At 41.9% G+C, this 19,651-nt stretch overlaps 1 protein-coding gene across 6 annotated transcripts in view; it reads left to right on the forward strand.

Moving 5' to 3' along the window:
• STYX (serine/threonine/tyrosine interacting protein) overlaps positions 1-19,651 on the forward strand; it is a 363,082-nt gene that overhangs the window by 228,789 nt on the left and 114,642 nt on the right. For all 6 annotated transcript variants that reach the window (XM_069208552.1, XM_069208551.1, XM_069208555.1 and 3 more), the window contains 2 exons: positions 12,752-12,849; positions 15,250-15,310. In XM_069208552.1, the coding sequence (XP_069064653.1) occupies positions 12,752-12,849; positions 15,250-15,310 (159 nt within the window). The remainder of the gene's footprint in view (positions 1-12,751; positions 12,850-15,249; positions 15,311-19,651) is intronic.

Consider the following 19,651-nt stretch of genomic DNA (forward strand, 5'->3'; position numbering starts at 1 on the left):
AGCCTTTCATTTTTTCTTTTTTAGCTATTTCCTCCTCATATCTAAAAGGGGTGGACATAAACAGATTACGTGTTCAATTTAGTCATTCTTCTATGCACACAAACTACAGCATTTGGACATTGAAGACTGAGGATTCCAAGCACCCTCATGCTGGATTATTGGGATATAAAATAGTAAACGAGGTGTAACCTTAAGAACCTTTATTTATTTTTCACAAACCGGCACCAACAATGAAGTGAGAATATTGTTAGGGCTTACAGGGGTGTCCAAAATGTACCCTACAAGTTTAGAGGTCCAGAGAAGATTATTGTTGAATTTTGCTGTATTTCCTCAGGCGTATCTTTATTTGCTCATTATGATTTGATCTATAGATGTTTATCAGATTATCGAATGAAGGCAGACTATTCTGTGATTTATTTCTTAAACCTTTACGAGGCTTAGATGAGTGTAAAACCTCAAGATTGAGGCACTTCGGTGGATATAAGCCTTATAATGGAGTTTTACCTTGCTATTGAGCAGCCACAGACTTAAGTTTGAGGGGTGCCCTCCTGAAATGTGGACCAGTAAAGAAGTGAGAGCTTGAGAGGGAGTTCACTCTGGAATTTAGACGTAAATTTAATAGTGCTCTGATTCCATTAATATATATTTTATTTAAGTTATCATTATTATTTTTTTAATTAAGGAAAAAGGAGACGCATAGAAAGGTTGGGAATAAATGTGACCATGGTGACGTTCAATAATTGGTCAATAGCTTGTCTTCTATAGATATTACCAAATGCGATATGATCAGCCCCTTCAAGCTTAATGTCCACAGTCAGTTATCGTAAATCATAGTTATTTACATGATTGATGTGGTCACCATTGAGCTTTCAATTCATATTTTGTTTTCTTCGTTGATTTTGTCCTTCTAAATGGCATGAATTTTGTTTTTCCCAATTGAATCTTTAGGTCATTTGCTTTGTTGTACTCTTGAAGTTTTTGAAGTTGAGTTTGCAAGCCAGAAGGAGTTAAAGAGAAAATTACATTATTGTCCACATATGCTAAATATGAAATAGACTTCATTCCAAGCTTTGGGGTAAGGCAATCAGAGTTGTCAAGACAGAAATAAAGATCAGGTATGTAGAGGGAGAGAAGCAAAGGTGCTTAAGAAGCAGCCTTGCTTCAGACCGTTTGGGTTAATCAGTCTGGGGGAGGGTATTCTCAGCAAGTTTTACTTGGAGACATGTTTCTTCATGGAATTACACCATAAAAATGTAACAAAGAATTGTTGATACCCCATTTTCTTATTTTTTTTTTTCCAAGATTTGCTGCAATTTACATGTCAAATGCTGATGAATAGTCAGTAAAGCAGACCTATAGTGAATGATGTTTTCTTTAATTGAATTTGCTCTTAATTTCAATGCAACGATGTTGTCAAGGATAGAGCAGCTCTGCCGACACCGGTTTGGTTAAACTGAAGTAGTTTGGAGTCAGTATCCCCATCAAAGATTTTATTCAGCAAAAATGTGCCAAACAACTTACTTTTAGCGCTCAAAAGTGCAACAGGTCAATAGTTCTGAAGTCGTCACTGGTCTGTGTTTTGTGTAGCGGATGGATTCTGGACTCTCTCCAGGAAGGTGGAATTAAGCCTAAATGAAGAATCTTTGAAAATAAAACAAAAATTGACTCCAGAGATATGGATCTAAGAGATTGATTGCAATTCCGTTTGGTCCTGCTGCTCTAGAGAATTTAGCTGTTCTGATAATAAGATTATTTGGTTCTTCTTATCCTCTATTCTTGATTTGCGCAAGTTGAAAGAGTAACCTACTTACCAGTACTAGACATGTTCAGTTTGTTGATACCTGCATGCCATTTGTGAAAAGTATTTAAAATTCAGAGGTAGCCTTATGCGAACTGGTGACGTGGCCTACTGAGCTCTAGAATGTTTTGGTGTCTTTCTACCTGGTGGCTAAAAAACAGTGGTGCCCACAGTGTTTCTTGATACTTTATCCATAATACTTTTATTTGTATCGCTTTTTATTCACCTTGATCAATTTGTTGCATTTCATGGGAAATGTTTTTTTTAAATTTTTTTTTTTAAACAAAAGCCCGTTTCTATTTCCAGTGCAATTTTGTTACAGTTTGTATTGATTTTATCTTTTCTATGCTGAAGTAAGTCCCTTCTGGCTTGAGCACTGGAGGAGATTAAATTTAAGCTCAAAATTGTTTACAGTCCTTACACAATTTGAAGCATGATTGGGCTGTGAATTATCTACATTGAACCATGTTTTCAAAATATTTGGATGATTTAAGATATCAGACTGACTCTCTAAAATATGTCCAGTATCCAGTTTTCAATGATGTTTGTGACTTGTTTGTGTTACTGGAAAGAGATTTAACCAAAAAGGTGAAGCACACTGTAATGATTTTGGCTAAATTTATTTCATCTTGGTGACCGAATTATGGAAGTGGCTGCTCCTCTCGATTCTGGTGGTGATTTAAGGATTGCTGCAATAAAAAGTCTGATTTTGAGGCTGACTCCACAGGCTGCTCTGGTATTGCTGATGTGTTTTCAGTTGTTCCATATCTCTTTTCTTCGGAGAAGGCTTTGAGCAGAAAATTGTGAACAAATTGTCGCTCTTGGCCTCATTGGCTTCACTGTGTTTGGAGGTACTCGAAATATTCGGAGATTAGCTTTCTTGTTTAAATTCCTCAACTTCTTAAGGCATCTTTGACTTACATACCATTGAAAGTGGCAGGGGCTCTGCAGACTGACATGGCAATATAGACATTGAGGTTGTCCTCTTTGGAACTTTTGGTCACTGTAGTAAGATATATTGAAGGCTTGTTTGGAGTATTTCAGACTGGTTTCAAGTAGTTATTTGATTCTAAACCCGAGCTTAAAGCCATTCTGATACCGTAACTGGATGTTAAAGGATCACTAGGTGGTGCAGAAAGCTAACGAGCTGTAGTGCTTTCTAATAAGATTGATAAGAATTGGAGCAAATCCATGATGTCATCAAGGCGAGATAAGATGGCTAGATAACTTTCCATTTTGCAGATTGATTGTTGCATTTTAAGTAGAAGATTCTTTGAATCTGGGAACAATGCTAGGTCTTTCCTAATGTCTTTTAGCAGTGTCATTTGATTAACCAGGGTTGAAGATTGCGCCTCCAACGGATTGGCCATTTTTCCTAAGGTTGAGGTTACCGCCCCTTAAGCTAGTAACACTGGGTAAACCGGTGGCATGAGTAATTCAGTAGCCCTACAATTTTCTTGTTTTCATCGTAGAGGGGTAGACCTGATAAATTTACCTTTGATGGGGAAGTCTGTAAAGCAGGTAACTCCTGTAATAGCGCAGAGCAATCCAGCAAATTGTAAACGGGATTAATCAACAATCAGCAGGTGGCAAGGCACTGTAGGTGCACTCCTGTGTCCTGATTCATATGCAGATTTATGAATCCCTACATGGTGCTGCAAGGGAGGGAAAAGAGGCCACTAAACATTTTTAGTGAAACCACAAGGATTTCTTATTAATAACCCTCGAGCAACCCAAGTTATAGAAAGTGTAAATAGAATTATGTTCTGATGAGGAATCATGCAGGCGCTAATCCATTCCTGCCTTTACAGGTGAAGGGTCAAGACCATACACCCAGTAGGAGTGAGAGTGTGTTTTTAGTAATTGCACATCTTCAGGAATAAGTGATTGAAGTTGATGTATAGGTATAGCAACCATCTGGGATTTCCCAAAGAAGCAGGGATTGAAGTGACGTTATTGGGGTGAGTGAAGCAGTTGTGGTGACATTCTGACTCGTCAAGCTTGTTGAATGGCCCTGACTAGGAGTGACCACCTTTATCCTTGTTATTAGCAAAGTGAAAACAATCATGGATAACAGCTTACTTTTGTAATCCGTACAGTGGTAATTTAGTGGTTTCTAATGACAGAACAGATGTGCAGAAATCCACTGTCGTAAATGATGCCTTAGCATTTAAGTTGAGTACTTGGCTGGCTTTTACAGAGAGGGACCTGTCTGGTGTCGGGACAGTTATAGCAGTACCATGTTCCGTTGATTGAGAGGTGAGGTCCCTTCTACCTGGGACCTCTGAGGCTGTACAGTTAAGAGTTTTTAATTTCGAACCTTCCCCAGAATATTTTTGCAACATTTGTTTAGTTGTGTGAAGAAGACTGACAATTGGTAGAATAATCCACTTATATAAATGACAGTGACATCTTTATTGATTAGTTAAGTAAAACAAAAAACAATATTACAAAAAATCGATAACACTGACACTTTTTGTCTTTCGTAAAATCTAAAATTAGCCATTAAAGTATGTTGAACTGATCTTCTGTATAAGGATCATTCATATTAAGCGTACTAGCTATTTAATTAATCTGTGCTAAACAGCATTTAAAACATAAAACCATAAACATCGGAATACTTAAGACCAACATAGTATCTAAACCAGCAACGCATTTTCTAGTTGGTTTGGATAGGAGGATCACCCATCTGTAGATTTGGTAATAAAAAAAACTTATTGTGTCCACCATACGGGCTGATTTGGTATTGCTAGGTTCCTGCTTCACTACCCCTTTTCATGTGTCTGTGTGTGTTTTCCGAGTTAAGGCTGCAAATAATTGCTTGCCTACACGTACGGGCCCCACTGGCCAGAAAAGGTTTAAGTAAGGCGACCCAGGCTTGCATTAACATGGAACAGATGCAAATAAGGTGTATATATCCTCTTTTTCGGATCTGCAGAATCAACAGTTTATGGGCCCCTTATATTTCCAAGGTGGGAGGTCTGCTAGATCTGGGAGATTGCCAAAATGTAGTGCTATCAACTTTCACTTAATATAGATTGAGAATGTTTGGGATAAGTATAACACTGGTTTCATTCTATCATAATTGTTTCTGACCAACCAGGCGTGTAAGCGTTTGCCGAAGGTGTTCTTGTCATCCATAACTGAGTGGACTTTTGCTGCTCTATTGACTACATTCTTGAAACTTGAAATGGGTAAATTCTTCTTCCAGAGAGGTCTAGAATGTTCGTCTGTTTTAATGATGAGAACATATATTTGTGATGGCCGGATGAAGGATCGCTGGCAAGGGCAGTCCATAGAGCGTTATTTAATGAATTATACTGTGTCGCTCTAATTTTTAACAAAGTTTTAATTGCGGCATATTTTCTGCCCAACAGCTGGGTTGTAAGGCCGAATTCCAGGCGTACTTGTGCAGGTGAAGCATTTTTTAGGAGACCGAAGACTGCCTTTTATGTTTTAATTTGCAACCTGTCCAATAACAGTGTGCCTTTCCAGTGTAAGGCAGCACATGCATATGGTTTTGCCTGAAGAAATGTGGCTGCTACTATGGATAAAAAAAGGCTTTAAGGAAAGACAGTCCAAGCTCTTACGCAGGATGCAAAATGCGTGAATTAACGCTTTTGCTCTCTTGGTTGTATAATGTTTGTGCTCCATAAAGTTTAGCTCATTATCCAGATAGTCCTAAATATTTATAGCTGTTAACTTCATCTAGTAACTCAACGCCCAGGTAGATCTTGGTTGGCTGTGCTGCTCCATTCGAGATTGCCATTGTTTTTGTTTTGGAGGTGTTTATTTCCAATTTATTTGCCTTTGGATAATCATTTAGTTCAGTAACTGACCTCAGCATAACGATTTTGGTGAGGCTCAGTAGCACAACATCATCTGCATATGCAAGGTGAGACAAAATAAGTGTGGTGGGTGCAAATTTATACTGTCTAATCTAGTGGATAGATGTGCTATGAACAGGTTAAATAGGTGTGGAGCCAACATGCACACTTACTTCAACCCCTTTTCTTTTGGGATTTTCCTCGATAACCTGGAGATGTCACCCAGTTTGACCTGAATAAAAGGGTGGTAGGGATGCACATCCCCTTTAACGTATGCCACAGTATCCCTGGGTCTACTTGGTTGAATGCGGCTTTAAAGTCAATAAAGCAAAGGTGCAATTTCTTCCTTAACTATTCACATTAGTCTGCTAGCATGGCGAGTGCTAGAATGTTAGTAGTCGTGCTGAAACCCCCTCTGAATCCTGTTTGTGTGGCTGGCACTAGGTCATTTACGTTCAATTAGTTAATTAATTATTGTAAGATTATGAGCCTATAATTAGCAGGAGCTAGTCGGTCCCCACCTTTGAAAGTTGGGTGTATTATTGACCCTTTCCATCTCATTGGGATGAAGCCAGTGACTTCTCTGTATAAAGGCGATAGCACGCCCGTCCACTACTAAGGGTCCATTTTGAAAATGCAAAAACAGTTAATGGATGGAATGTAGAGCAAATCGAACATTCACCCCCAGATCTGGGTTTAATCCATCAGTTCTTTTTGCGCACCATGCAATTCCAGTTTGGACCTAGCCATATGCAAATCAGTCTTGACCCTGCTCCCCTTGGGAACCGTCCAGCCCGAACTGCCAGGCCAGGTCCTCCCCGGGCCAGAAACAAGCCACTGGATTCAAGCTAGCCTGGCTGATAAAGAGTGATACCCTGAAACTGATCCCAGGATGCTTGTTTCCGGTCCAGGGAGGACCTGGCCTGGTAGTTCACGCTGGACTGTTGCAGAGTGGCTGAGTGTACAGTGGCATAGTGGAGTTGTGAAGAGTACATATGTGTGGCTTAGACTGGTGTGGTGTAGAGTGCAGTTGTGAAGGGTGCATTGGCATAGAGTAGAGTGGTACAGAGCATAGAGAGGCATAGCATGACATGGCGTAGAGTAGAGTGGAGTGGTGCAGAACGCAGTAGCGTGGAGTGGTGTAAAGTGGAGTGGTGCAGAGTAGAATGCAGTGGTGCAGAGAGGTGCAGGGTAGCGTGGAGTGGCGTAGAGTGGAATATTCATGGCGTGGTAGCACAGTGCAATTACAGATAACACATTTTCAACTGAAATGACCATTACATTTGCACATGCATACAGTTTTACTAATAAATCTATACAGTGCACAAATAAGTGTGTAAATTGCATGACCTCATGTAATGATTTGATTTCATCATATTAAAAGTATTTGTTTCCAACACACTTAAGAAATAACAAAAAATGTGCCTCATGTGTTACTAATTCTGATATATTCTGCAATACTTACACTGTTCATTTAAATTTTGTGCTGGAAAAACACTCTTTCCTACCCCCAGTATCCAGTAAAATTGTCACATAAATCCTCTCCTTTTAAGTCCGAAAAAGAAAGGTAAACAAGTGCCCTCAGAAGACGGCGCCTTGCATTTGGCCTCTGTCTTTGAACAAGATTTACAGGCCTGTTTACAGCAAGAGAGCACTCAGAAGGATACTGTAAATGAGGTTTGAGCAAGGGAGAATACAAACTCAAGCTGGACAGGTTAAACAAATGAAGTCAACAAATGGAAAGCAAGAAAATATGAGTTATAAGCCATCAAGCCAATTACAAGCAACAGTGAGAATGCATTCCTAGGTCAGCTCTCTGAATCTTCTCAAGATGTCTTTTGCAACCCAGACAGATGTGCTCTCTGGCAAGCTGCGACCTATACACCGGCCTTCAAAGGCTCCAGCCTACCAAGAAAAGGCCTGATAGAAAAAAAAAGAAAAATGCCACTCCAGGCCCATGTAATGGTGTACATAAAAGGCCCAAATTTGAACCTCCAATTTCAGACATCCAGTAGTGAAAGGCTTCCAAAAAGGCATGTGCAGAAAGCCTTTGTATAAAGGCATCCACCTACAAAGGCACCTTCTTCTGCTTGGGAGCTAAATTTAGTCCTTGCCTATTTAAAGGATCATTGCAGCATCTAACTTGGGAAACAGCCTTCCTATATGCTTTCATAATTACAGGCTCTCTCTGAGCGGTATATGCCTACACACTTTTCCACGTCGTACAGTAGTCATGAGAACTCGCATCCTCTTTTTTCCAAAGGTGGTTTCAGAATATCACATTAATCAGATGATCAACTTGTATTTATTTTTCAACAACCCAATTGTATTGGCAGAATGTTCTCTGTACTCGTTAATTGTAAGGAAAGTTCAGTGGTTTTTGTCTAGACCAGACCAGATCAGTAACGTCTAATCCAAATTCCCAATTCATACAAGCCAGTACACCTGTTTTTTGCTGTCTCTCGTCGGAAATTGCCTCTACTTCAGTAGAAGGCAGCAGGAGAAATACATTATCCCGATTGTTGTTTTTTTTAAAAGCAATGGAGATTAAGGGAGTTTTGGATGGAATATTGCTTAAAAAATGAACTTTCCTGGAACACCGGGTTTTGATACGCTAATAGGGGGGGGATACCTTAATACATTAGACATGCTAAATTCTGCATGTTTTCGCAATAATATGTATATGAAGTGTTCTGTGGCCTATACCAGTGGCAATTAATTAGTCTAATGTGACATTTTTATGACGTTTAGTTCAACTAAAATCATGCTGATGCTCACCCAGGAGTACTGTGAACTATGGCTTCATTTTTTTTTAATTTTTTTTTTTTTAAATAATTTTAGTTGATTTTCCATTAGACGCATCAATAAGAATAAGGGCATCATGCAGAATATCAGGCATACAGTTCAAATATAACAGAGATAACATTATAAACAATTACTTAAGACAACTGAATAACCCCCTACATCCCAAACAGCCACCAGCTAATATAGTTGCAAAATAATTAGTAAGTATAGAAACAATTACATCATGTCACACCATCGTAGATCAGCGACACCCGTACAACCCATCTTGACCTTTACTACCTCCATCCCCCATTAACTCCAGGGAATAGTATTGCATCCATCTGCCCCATACCTTACAAACCTTTTGGAGGCATCCCCTGCTGGCGAATGTGACTTATTCCTCCACCATATACATATCTATGCCCTGTTTCCATTCTTGAAGCGTCAGACTTTCACTCCCGCACGCCCCCGTCCGCCCCCCTAGCTGTAGGGACACGAACACTGGGTCAGTGTCTAGGCGACGTGCAGCATCAATAGAAGCGATGGCATCTGGTCGGAATACCTCTGACTATCTGTCTAAGTGAGGTGCATTTATACAGATATGCTCGGACCCCTGACGTAGGTCTGTCCCCAAACAATAGTTAACAAGACATGCTTGGGACGGTAATTTAGGTAAACCATTACCTCGAAGGCTTGAAGAGGGAAAGTACCTAATGTGAAAACCAACAGTTTGTTTATCTTTGTTGCTTGATATTGACGCCTTAGCGCGGTGGCACTGATAAAGTGAAACTAAAACATTGGCCTAACTAAAAACAAGGCAGCCTTCTTAAAAGATATAATTAAATAAATGCGCTAAAATAGAGCAAACTAAGTAGGGTAAAAGTCACTAGGTGACTGATGCACAGGCCTGCAAGCCAAAGGCTAAGCTAACTCCTGTTTCCCATTAAAACAAGATAGGATTCACTACGGACCCCAGGGTGCTTTCGCACAACACAAGCTAGTGATTTTGTTGGTAGGGTGAACATGAAAGGGGGGGTGGGAGGGACAGGGAGCAATCCTGCCTTGTACCTCTTCTAATAGGGAAGTCAGAGGACATCCTTCCATTGACTCACAATGCCGCCACTGGTGCCTGATAGAGTAGCCCCACCTACTTCTGATATTGAGGACCAAATCCAACCTTCACCAGAGTTTGTTCTAAAAAGGGCCAGTGCACTGTATTGAACACCTTCTCTATGTCCAGCGCAAGGAGGACTTGGGCCTCTGGCCTGTCATGGATTTCATTCAACCAATTATGTGCACACCGGAAGTTATAACTAGTTGACCTGCCGAGCATAAAGCCTGACTGATCTCTATGGATCAGGGGATGATAGCCTGTAGAGTTCTGGTGGCGAGTATTGTCGCCAAGATTTTGACCTCAGTATTAAGTAATGTTAGGGGGATAGGAGTTGCAGTACTCCCTAGGTTTACCATATTTATGAATCACCACTATAGATGCCCAACAGAGATCTGGGGTCCAAATACCCCATTGACAGGCTTCTAGGAAAATTTTCAATATATGGAACCCAAGTAATCCTGTATGTTGCTTGAAAAATTCCACAGGATGCAGACTGGAGCCTTGCGTTATGTTGGACTTCAACTTCGCTGTGGCGATTTGGACCTCTGCCAATGTGATCTAGGCTTCTAGTGCCTCTCGCGCCTTTGTGTCTAACACTGGAGTGGTGACAGACACCAAGTAGTGTGCAGAGCATCCAACACAGGAATGATGACAGACACCAAGTAGTGCGTAGCGTGGTGCGTCCTGAAGGGGCTGAGCTTTATACAGCTCCTCGTAAAAGCTGGCAAAAGCCTCTGCAATGGGGTTGTCCGTAACAAAGCAGTCTCCCCCAGGACCCATGGCACCCATCTGACGTCTGCTTTATTTCTGCCCAACAATGCTAGGAGCTTGCTGGCTTTATCGCTAGTATCATATAACTTATGGAGCTAAGGTTGCATTTGTTTCTTCACCGAGTCTTGTGCCAGATCACTATAGTCCGCTCTCAGGTGTTCCAACTGCTTGATCCTATTAGATGTTAACTCCGGACCTGGGTCAGTCTGGAGGTCCAAAAGTTTGCACTCAAGCTTCACTCAAGCTGCTCCAGAGTTCTACCACTCTCTTCCTCGTCTGGGCAATCAGGTTTTGGGCAGTGTCCTGGAGGACCCTCTTGTAAGACTCCCAGAGTTTCACCGTGGACGTGACTGTGCCTTCATTCCCTTTTAAAGTAAAGCTCTGAGTCCACCAGTCACCCTGTGGGCATCTCCCAGCCCTACAGATCACATGCATTTAACCTTCAACCCATCCTTATCCCAGGGCCACATTTGCCCAGTTTCACCAACAAGGGGGAGTGATCAGAGAGTCCTCTGGCTAAGTATTGAGCCTGATGTATAGCCCTTACCTCTCCAGCCGGAGCAAAGATACAGTCAAGTTGCAAAAACACCCTGTGGACCCTAGACTCCTTAGTGGGGTGTGCCTGACTCCGCAGCTACGAGAGGCCAAGTGTATTAAAACATGAAAGCGGGGTGGTCGGAATGGGCATTCCTGGTATCCTGGTCCATTCTAGCTAGTGTTTTAACCTCATTAAAGTTCCCTCCCAAAATGTGACCAGAGGAGTTTGCCTCCAGCTAAATTTTGGAGAGTTTCACCATTATGGAGACCTTTAGTCAAGACAGTGCGTAAACGCTAAGTAAAGTAGCATCCTTACATCCCAAGAGCCCATTGACATTCCAGGAAAGGACCTTGAAGTCTCTGGTGTCAAGTGTTGGAGTGCTTGGTGAAGCTTCTTCTATAGGCCTGTGTTGTGTTAGGGAATGTGTATCTGCCGTGACTCTGCCAAGTTGGTAGGTTGAGACTTGTGTCCATGAGCCGGACTACTGAAAGGCTGTTGTATCTAAATCTGCCCCCCCGAACCAAAAAAACCTTAAACCCCGAACCAAGTGCCCATCCCTCCCCTGCAAGAACTCCTGTGAGTGTATACCCTCATACCTTAACTAGAACTACTCAACAGGGGAGACTGAGAGGTATGTAGCCCACCACCCCATCCACTAGCTCAGCCCCACAAGCTCTGTAAACACGAACTGAGCCAGCCGCCCTTGTACACAGTGGCTCTTTATGGGTAAGAAGAAACAACAGTTCTTGCCTGAGCCGTCCATGGAGGGGTGTGGAAACACAGATTCCACTGCTTTCCAGCCCCGGATATGCTCACGAAACTGTCTGCTATGTTACTGCTGGTTGTCCTGAAGCAGTGTCACCTGAAGGAGCGACCTCTGGTTCACTTTTAAGACTATCGATTGCCACTGGCAAAGGGTGAGGGGTCTCCAACCTGGTCTCTAGGGCATCCCCCAGATCACTATATGTAGATTTCCTCTCCTGAACAACTTTTGTACTTCAGCCAGGCACCCTCCTCTGTGTAGGGATGAACCAGACCTTCGCCCCTCACGCCCGATAGCCTGGAACGCACGTCCAACCAAGTCCAAGAGTCTTCCAGTGACTTCAATTTGTTAGTGAGGAAAAGCATATATTGCAGTTGAAGACGCCTCAACCTCGCTTACACCCATTCAAAGGTGTGCCGCTGCTTTTGGTTCTATCTGGCGTAGCCAGGGAAGATGAGTATTATGGAGTTCTTGTGGCACACCTCCTACAGACTATGCACTACAGCAAGGATCATGTCCTGGTCCTAAAAATTCAAGAAAAATGCTATCACCTTGCGGTGGGGTCCCAGGTAGGGGTCTTCTCCCCCACCCAGTGCATGGTGAACACTTTCCATAATAAAGCAGAAGGAGAACTTGTCCTGAGTGAATTTTATCATGTCAGACCTTCAACCCCTCCAGGAAACCCCACAAACCCCACAAACCTAAGGCTATTCCGTCAGGCGCAGTCTTCAGCATCCTCTAGTCTCCACAACACATCATTGGTCTGTGACTTCATTTGTTGATACTTTTCAGATGTGACCACATTTGTTGATACACTTCAGAAGTTCTCATAGACCAGTCAGTGTTGCACTCCAGTTTCCTTGGTCATTGTGTATTACGTATGCTGCTTTCCATTCTGCCTTCCATGGTGCAGCATCTGATCATCTGCTACAATTTTGTTCCCGTAAGGAAACAACAACTTGTAGCATAGATTGTGATAGACGTATGTGCATCATACCTAAGGCAAATCAGGAAATAAATGTAGAACCATACTTAGCCCCTATGTTTCCAGTGATAGTTCTTTCCTATGTGAGGTCTGAAAACTTGACATCAAAAAAATGTTGAAACTGTTATTTTTTGAAGTAACTAAATTCTTAATGTTGTCTCCTTTTTGCAGCTGCCAGTGCTTCAGAAATGTGGAATAACCCATATAGTATGCATAAGGCAAAACATTGAAGCCAATTTTATTAAACCAAATTTTCAACAGTTATTTAGGTAAGAACATATATTGTAAGTATTCAGTTTAACTTATTCTAGCGGTTTATTATTTCTTGGTAAATTGACACACTAGGTTGCAAAAAATGGTTGGGAACATAGCCCAGTAATCTGCTTCACTTAGATCAGATAACACACAAAGTAGTATTTCATGTTCCAAATTTGAGTTTAGGCTTACAAATGTTATCAGTAATTTATACAGGACAAGCTGCCTTAAGAGAACTATGACCCACTAGTGATATCTGAAAACCCATGTGTACCCAAAAGGTAACCTGTAAGTAACATTTTCTCGCCGTGGAAGGGCCATTCCACTGCACTAGCCCTTTGTAGCCACCATCATGCACAAGCTCCCCAAGCTATACGTAGACATGGGCACAGTGACTTCAGACCTTAGAGGGTCTGGAAGCCAGATGTCATCCACCACCCAACCCCCAGAAGCTGCAACCTCCAAGCCCTCCTAGTTTGATTCTGCAGGACCATGGTTGTCCAGTTGGAGGAAGAATTCAACATCATCTCCTCCACTGGTGGTCCATTACATTGGGCGCATGGGTTCTGCAGATCATTCAGAATGGGTACGCTCTGCCTTTCCAATCCTTTCCTCCCCCAGTACCGCCGACACACAAAGGGCTGGCAGAGGATCACATGATTTTGCTTCAAGGGTAAGTTACAGCTTTCTTGGCCACGGGAGCCAAAGCTAGGGGCCATTTGAGCTACTTCATAATTCTCCCCTCATGCTGCTCACCATCAAAACAGTCTTTCTCATGGCCATAACATCTGCTCAGAGTGCGAGTGAGCTGCAGGCCTTGTCATCCACGTCTCCATTTCTTATTGTTTCCTGATAAAGTGGAGCTTTGCACCCATGTCTCTTTCCTCCCAAAGGTGGTGAGCCCATTTCATTTGGGACAGACTGTCATCCTGCCCACTTTCTTTGCTCCCCCAAACCCTCTAAGGAAGAGGAGCGACTCCACTGGCTGGAGCCAAAAAGAATGTTGTCGTTCTACCTTGATTGCACTAAAGAGTTCCAGTTGGATGACCAACGCTTTGTGGGATATGTGGGACCAAAGAAAGGTCGAGCAGTACAGAAACAAACTATTTCATGCTGGGTTGTTCTCTGTATTAAAATCTGCTATGCACTGGCCAAAAGGCAGCCTCCTGAGGGCTTGAGGGCCCATTCCTCCAGGGATAAAGCTGTGACCACGGCGTTGGCACCCATTGTTTTAGTCTTGGACATTTGTCAGGCAGCAATGTGGGCATCACTGCACACATTTGCAGAACATTACTGCCTAGACAGTCAGGTCCACAGAGAATGGCATTTCACCCTTTCGGTCCTGCAGGACTTCCTAGTGTAGGAAAATTTGTTTGCAGCCCACTGCCAGGATGGTCTAGCTTGAGTATCTATTCAAAGGAAAGGAATCTGCAGCTAGAAGTCTCTATCAAATGAACAAGTTACTTACCTTCGGTAATGCGGACTCATTTACTAGGGTTAGGGTGAACTCTTTCAGGGTCCTAGTTTGGACACACAGTCCGTTCATTTCATGGCTCTGCGCTCCTGGCGTGGAAAGTCGTAAAAAAAGTAACTGACGTTTGCGCACCTGGGAGGTGCCTATATAGGTGACCACGACATCACATCCAACGACAACTAGCCTGCTTGTATGTGCAAGCTCTCCTTTTAAAAACAGTGAAAATTGGACCTGTTGAGCTGCAACATTAGAAATTCAGACAGGTAAAGGCCTCTGCTGTGAGCAAAATGGTGAAGGGGCTTCACACTGTTAACATGAGGAAGGAGAACATGGCCAACGGCAGAAAGCAGAGCTGCTGAGACCATGACAGTCAGCAGCTGTGAATATAAAGCTTCTACTTCCAGTCATTTGAGCTGCTGCGGGAATCAGGGGTGCACAGGTGGTGAAATTTTGAACCCACAGCAAAAGATACCTGCTGAAAATGCTGGCCAAAAAAAAACCATACACTACCATGAACGCAAGGAGACACATTTTGCACGCACTTGCGATGGAGACTGGTTCAAAGCAATAGGTCAGTTAGAGAAATTATGACGAAACAATAAAATGTCTCAAAATTACAAGCTGAGAAGGGATTGAAAGGTGGCAGGGATAATATGCATTACATAAAAGTCGGATTATTTTTATAAATACCTGTGTTGTTTCCGTTGCTTTTGTAATGTTGTGAACATCTTTACTGTTATATTTTTCTTTAAATACACTAGGGCAGTGTTGATTTGGATAAACAATTGAAAGCAGAGACTTGAATCAAAGTGATTACTTGTGTATTTTGATCTAATATAGTTTCTTTAATTATGAAAACACAAATGCAGTTTGCTATATTGATTGAGTACAACCTCTGCCAATACTCCGTAAGTAAAATACATGCTTATTTTTGTTTCAGGTACTTGGTCCTGGATATTGCAGATAATCCAGTTGAAAATATTATCAGATTTTTCTCAGTGGTATGTTTTGTCTATCTTTTTTTAAACTGGCACCATGCTACAGGGACTAGTAAGGTAGTGTGTTATATTTAGAACTGCTTCAAAACGTAATCCCGAAATATTTTGATGGAAATTGAATAGACTCAATTACTTGGAAGGTGCCCCATGCGCACATTCTTATTAAAATAATCAGCTTCCTTTTAGCTAGTCAAGATTTTGAAAGTATTAAAGCTCTCTGAAATTGATTTTGATAAGAATTTTAGCTACGCATAACCTTTGAATAAATTCATGATTCGTTTTTGTTCTCATCTCCCTGAAAGATAAATTAGTGAAAGAATGAAAAAGGAAAACAGTTGGAGATAAACAGCCAATTAACATTAAAAAGTTAAGGAGAGGCACAGGAGACCACATTAGTGAAAAGTAGGGTAAAGCTGCTATCTATGTAAGGCGTGTGATCTTCAGTACATATGGAAATAGGCAGGCTGAGATGTCTGCAATATACTGGCATTGATTACATCACGGAAATTGGTCCGTCTATGTGGTTTGCCCATATATTTGCCGTTTGTGAGACTGGAATTGCTGGCATATTTTGTCTCTCATAACAGGCAGGCTGTTAAACATCTCCCAGGTCATGTGTTCTTCCCCTTTAAAATGGTAACAAACAGCTAATTGCAATTGGAATACCTCATGTTTTAGTAAGACCTCAGTAATATGGCCTAGAAAGTTCACCAATGGCTTTTGTCACATGTTGCATCTAGGCTGTAATGTAGTTTTACAGCTTTCGCAAGAGGGATTCTAAAATATTGCTGCAGGTGCTGTCCATGCAACTCTCAGGTGCTGGAAGCAGAACTGTAGTCAACAAATGCTAGAGTAAACTGTGACATGTTGAAAAGCCTCCTTTTATCATTTAAGTACCCCATAAATAGTACCCCAGAGCCTACAATGCCCAGGTACATACCGTGTAAAAGTGAGTCATGCCAAATACTGAATTGTCATGTCTGTGCAGTATTTAGATTCAAAAGATTTAGAGCATCTTTGTTGTCTTTACAAGATTTATAAAAAAACAAAATCTAAGGTATTGGTGGAATAAGACTTTTTTAGATTTTTATTGAAATACTCCAAGAGTGATTTGTACAAAAGTATTTCATCTTTGCTTGATACCTGGACAGTCCCAAAAACTGGGTTTGCTAGACTCCCTCTGCTGCCTTACCAGTCCATAACTAGGTTTAAGTATTTTGTGGCTTATAAAGTGAACAAGAAATGTGGACAAACTTGTGTGATATATTTGAGACATATATAATTACTGCTTGGATCCTTTTACCCCCTGTTTCACCTCTTTCCTCTGTTATTTCAGTGATTTCTTGGTTGCTGTTGGAACCTTGTATCCATCAAACACATGATTTGTGTACTTCATTTACATGGCACATGCCAAGCCCCAGAATCCTCTTGGTTTAGCCACAGCAGGCTTTTACTGTTGTATCTCAACATCAAGGATGTTTTTACAACAGTTGTACCAAACCACTCAGACTTCATTTAGATAGGTACAACTCTTTCACTCCAAAAAAATCAACAAAAAGTCTGTCAAAATCATTTGCCCCCCACACCCACAGAATAATCTTGATCAGGGAAGCTGAAAGGGGGATGTCTGCCATGATTGTGGGCTTTATTGAGGTAAGTATAACCCAGTGCAGTGAGAGTCAGTTGCCCTTTTATGTGTACTACTTACTGACTAGGCAGATTGCAAGGTTAAAAACCATAGTCTATCTTTGGCTGCAAAAATGTATTACTCTCATTGTTAGAGTAGAGGAATTAAGATAGGACCAACACTGGCAGGGGTTTAAATATTGCTCAACAATTCTTTAGTATGATATAAAGGAGCTATGATAAGCAGAAGAATGGTGCAGTAATATGTTTTTATGTAGAAGACAAGAGTGGAAGGGTTAAGATTTGTCGATCGATATCAGGATCTGAACAATGATATGTTTTTTGTGACAACAAATAGCCTTTCTATGTCTTTGGTATACATTGATCTACCAAGCTTGTTTGTTTGAAGAAATGGAACCTATTTTAAGAAGGACACATTTCTTGACAATTATTGGGGCAGTTGAGAATTAAGTGAGGTAGAGTTGGTTTACTAGTTCAGACACATTTTGAAATAACCTACTTCCAAGTGCTCAACTAACAGAATTTAAACATTTCAAAAGGATTTTTATTTGCAGTTGTGCTTGGATGTGCACCAAATTGTTTTTCCAAGGACGTACAGGCCTCCCTTATGGATCGCATTTTGATGTCACCAGTCTGTGTAGAGATACGACAGATTCAGCTGTTCGTTGCTGAGGTGTTCATAGATGGCTGTGCTACGGGCCACTCCTTGGGCTTACCATCTCCGATCTGCGAGTTCCTCCAACAGTACCAGAAATTCAGACATTACAGCCTGAGACTACCATCAAAACCTTTCCAGCAGGACATTCAGCCTTTTTAAGGCCCCAGGGATCATGGTGGTGTCACAGGACGGGCCTCCAGCAATGTCAGTACTCCTCTTTTGCGTCATCTGTTGCTTCATGCCACTTGGATTCTTCCTTCAGGAATGATCTATATCCAGTAGTTAGCAGGATGTACTTTTACCGGCCCAGCAGGCACACAATAATGTAAGACCTATAGGTCTTGCTTGTTGTTCATTGGGGTTACTCTCCACTTGTCCCTTCCTTCTTTTTTTTTCATTTTTTTTTTCTCCAATTTCGACATAACTTGCCTCCACCATTAACAAACCTTTTCAGTTATTGTTGCCCCAAGGGGCAAAAGAGAGAGTTTGCTGGCCCTGGGGATTAGATTGTGTTCTTGGACTTGAAGGATGTGTACTTTTGTATACCCTCCCTGCAATGCCTCAGGTGTTTCCTTTGCTTTACTTCAATTCACTGTCCTGACTTTCAGCCTCACTGGAGTCTCCTTGGGTAATTACAGTGGAGATGGAGGTGTTCGTGGGCCATCTTCACAGGTTGGGTTTCCTTGTATTTTCCTACCCCGATGGCTGTCTGACAGCGGGCTTGTCACAGTCAGTCATAGACCACATGTGGGTGACCGTCTTGCTACTGTCTCCCCTGGGGCTCTCCATCATAGAGCAAAAATCCTACCTTCAACAGGTGAAGAGGATTTCCTTTAAAGGAGCTTGACAAGGTGGTGATTGGAGGCCTCTGGTCTCTGATGGAGTAAGGCGCACCATATCAGCTTTTAGAGCTGCAGGTCATCCAGGTGGCCCTATCAGGCGCAGCCTCTTTTAGGTTCTGAAGAACTACACAACTTACATTTTGTGCTGAAATGAGCAGGGTGGGCAGCATCTCTCTGTTGTTCCAGGAGCCGCTGAGACTCTGGTGCTGGTCAACTACCTCCTAGGTTGTCTGTGATATGTTTTTTGAGGGGCTTACTTATGTTTGTGCTTTTAATTATGCCACAGTAGGACCTTAACTTATCTTCACATTATGAACGTGTGCGCATTTGAACCCATTGACCCATTTTTTTACGTTGTTTACCTTTAGGTGCATCTTCCTCATTGCAGTCTCTTCTTGCCATTGCATCAGTGAGCTGCACGCGCTGTCAGTGCAGCCTCTTTATAAAACCGTCTTCTCTGACAAGTTGGTACTTGGACTCTGGTATCCTTTCTCTCGAAGTTCGTGCCACCTTTTTATGTGAGCGATCTATCAAGCTTCCAGAGTTCTTCTATCTACAAGACCCTCTAAGGAGGAGGAGAGTATTCACGGGTCGAATCCCAAGAACTTCTTTAGTTCTTAAATCGATTGAATCGAACTAAGGCGCACTATGTGGACTGCCACCTTTTTGTTGGAATTTCCAGTGTAAAGATGGGAAAGGGAGTTCATAAACTGACTATATCTAGATGGTCTGTCATCTATATTTAAAAGTGCTGTGCCTTCCCCAAGAAGGAGCCTCCTTAGGGTCTTTGGACGTCATTCTGCTATAGCCAAAGCTGCCCCTGTGGCTTTAGCTAGGCACAGTCCCAATGCTGAGCATCTGCCAGGCTGCTACATTAGAATCAGTCCACACTTTTGCTAGGCTTTATTGGATTGAATCACAGGCCTACAGGAAAGCACATTTTCCATTTTCAGCCCTCTAAGACTTCTGGTGTAAAGCCCGCTCTTCGAACAGTCCATCTTTTGGGGGTACGGCTCTGGTATTCAACAGGTGAGGAACATGTAGTTGGAAGTATTCTTCAGAACAAGAAGTTTCTTAAGTCTGGTAGTTTATGAAACTGGTGAAGCCTAACCACCTTCTTTTGTCCCCATTCTCTGGAATAGACTACTACTAGGTGTTAATAAAGTTCCATAGTAGGTTTTGCACACTGTTTGCAGA

Source organism: Pleurodeles waltl, chromosome 9 (genome assembly GCF_031143425.1).
Source record: "Pleurodeles waltl isolate 20211129_DDA chromosome 9, aPleWal1.hap1.20221129, whole genome shotgun sequence".
Classification (NCBI taxonomy): Eukaryota; Metazoa; Chordata; class Amphibia; order Caudata; family Salamandridae; genus Pleurodeles; species Pleurodeles waltl.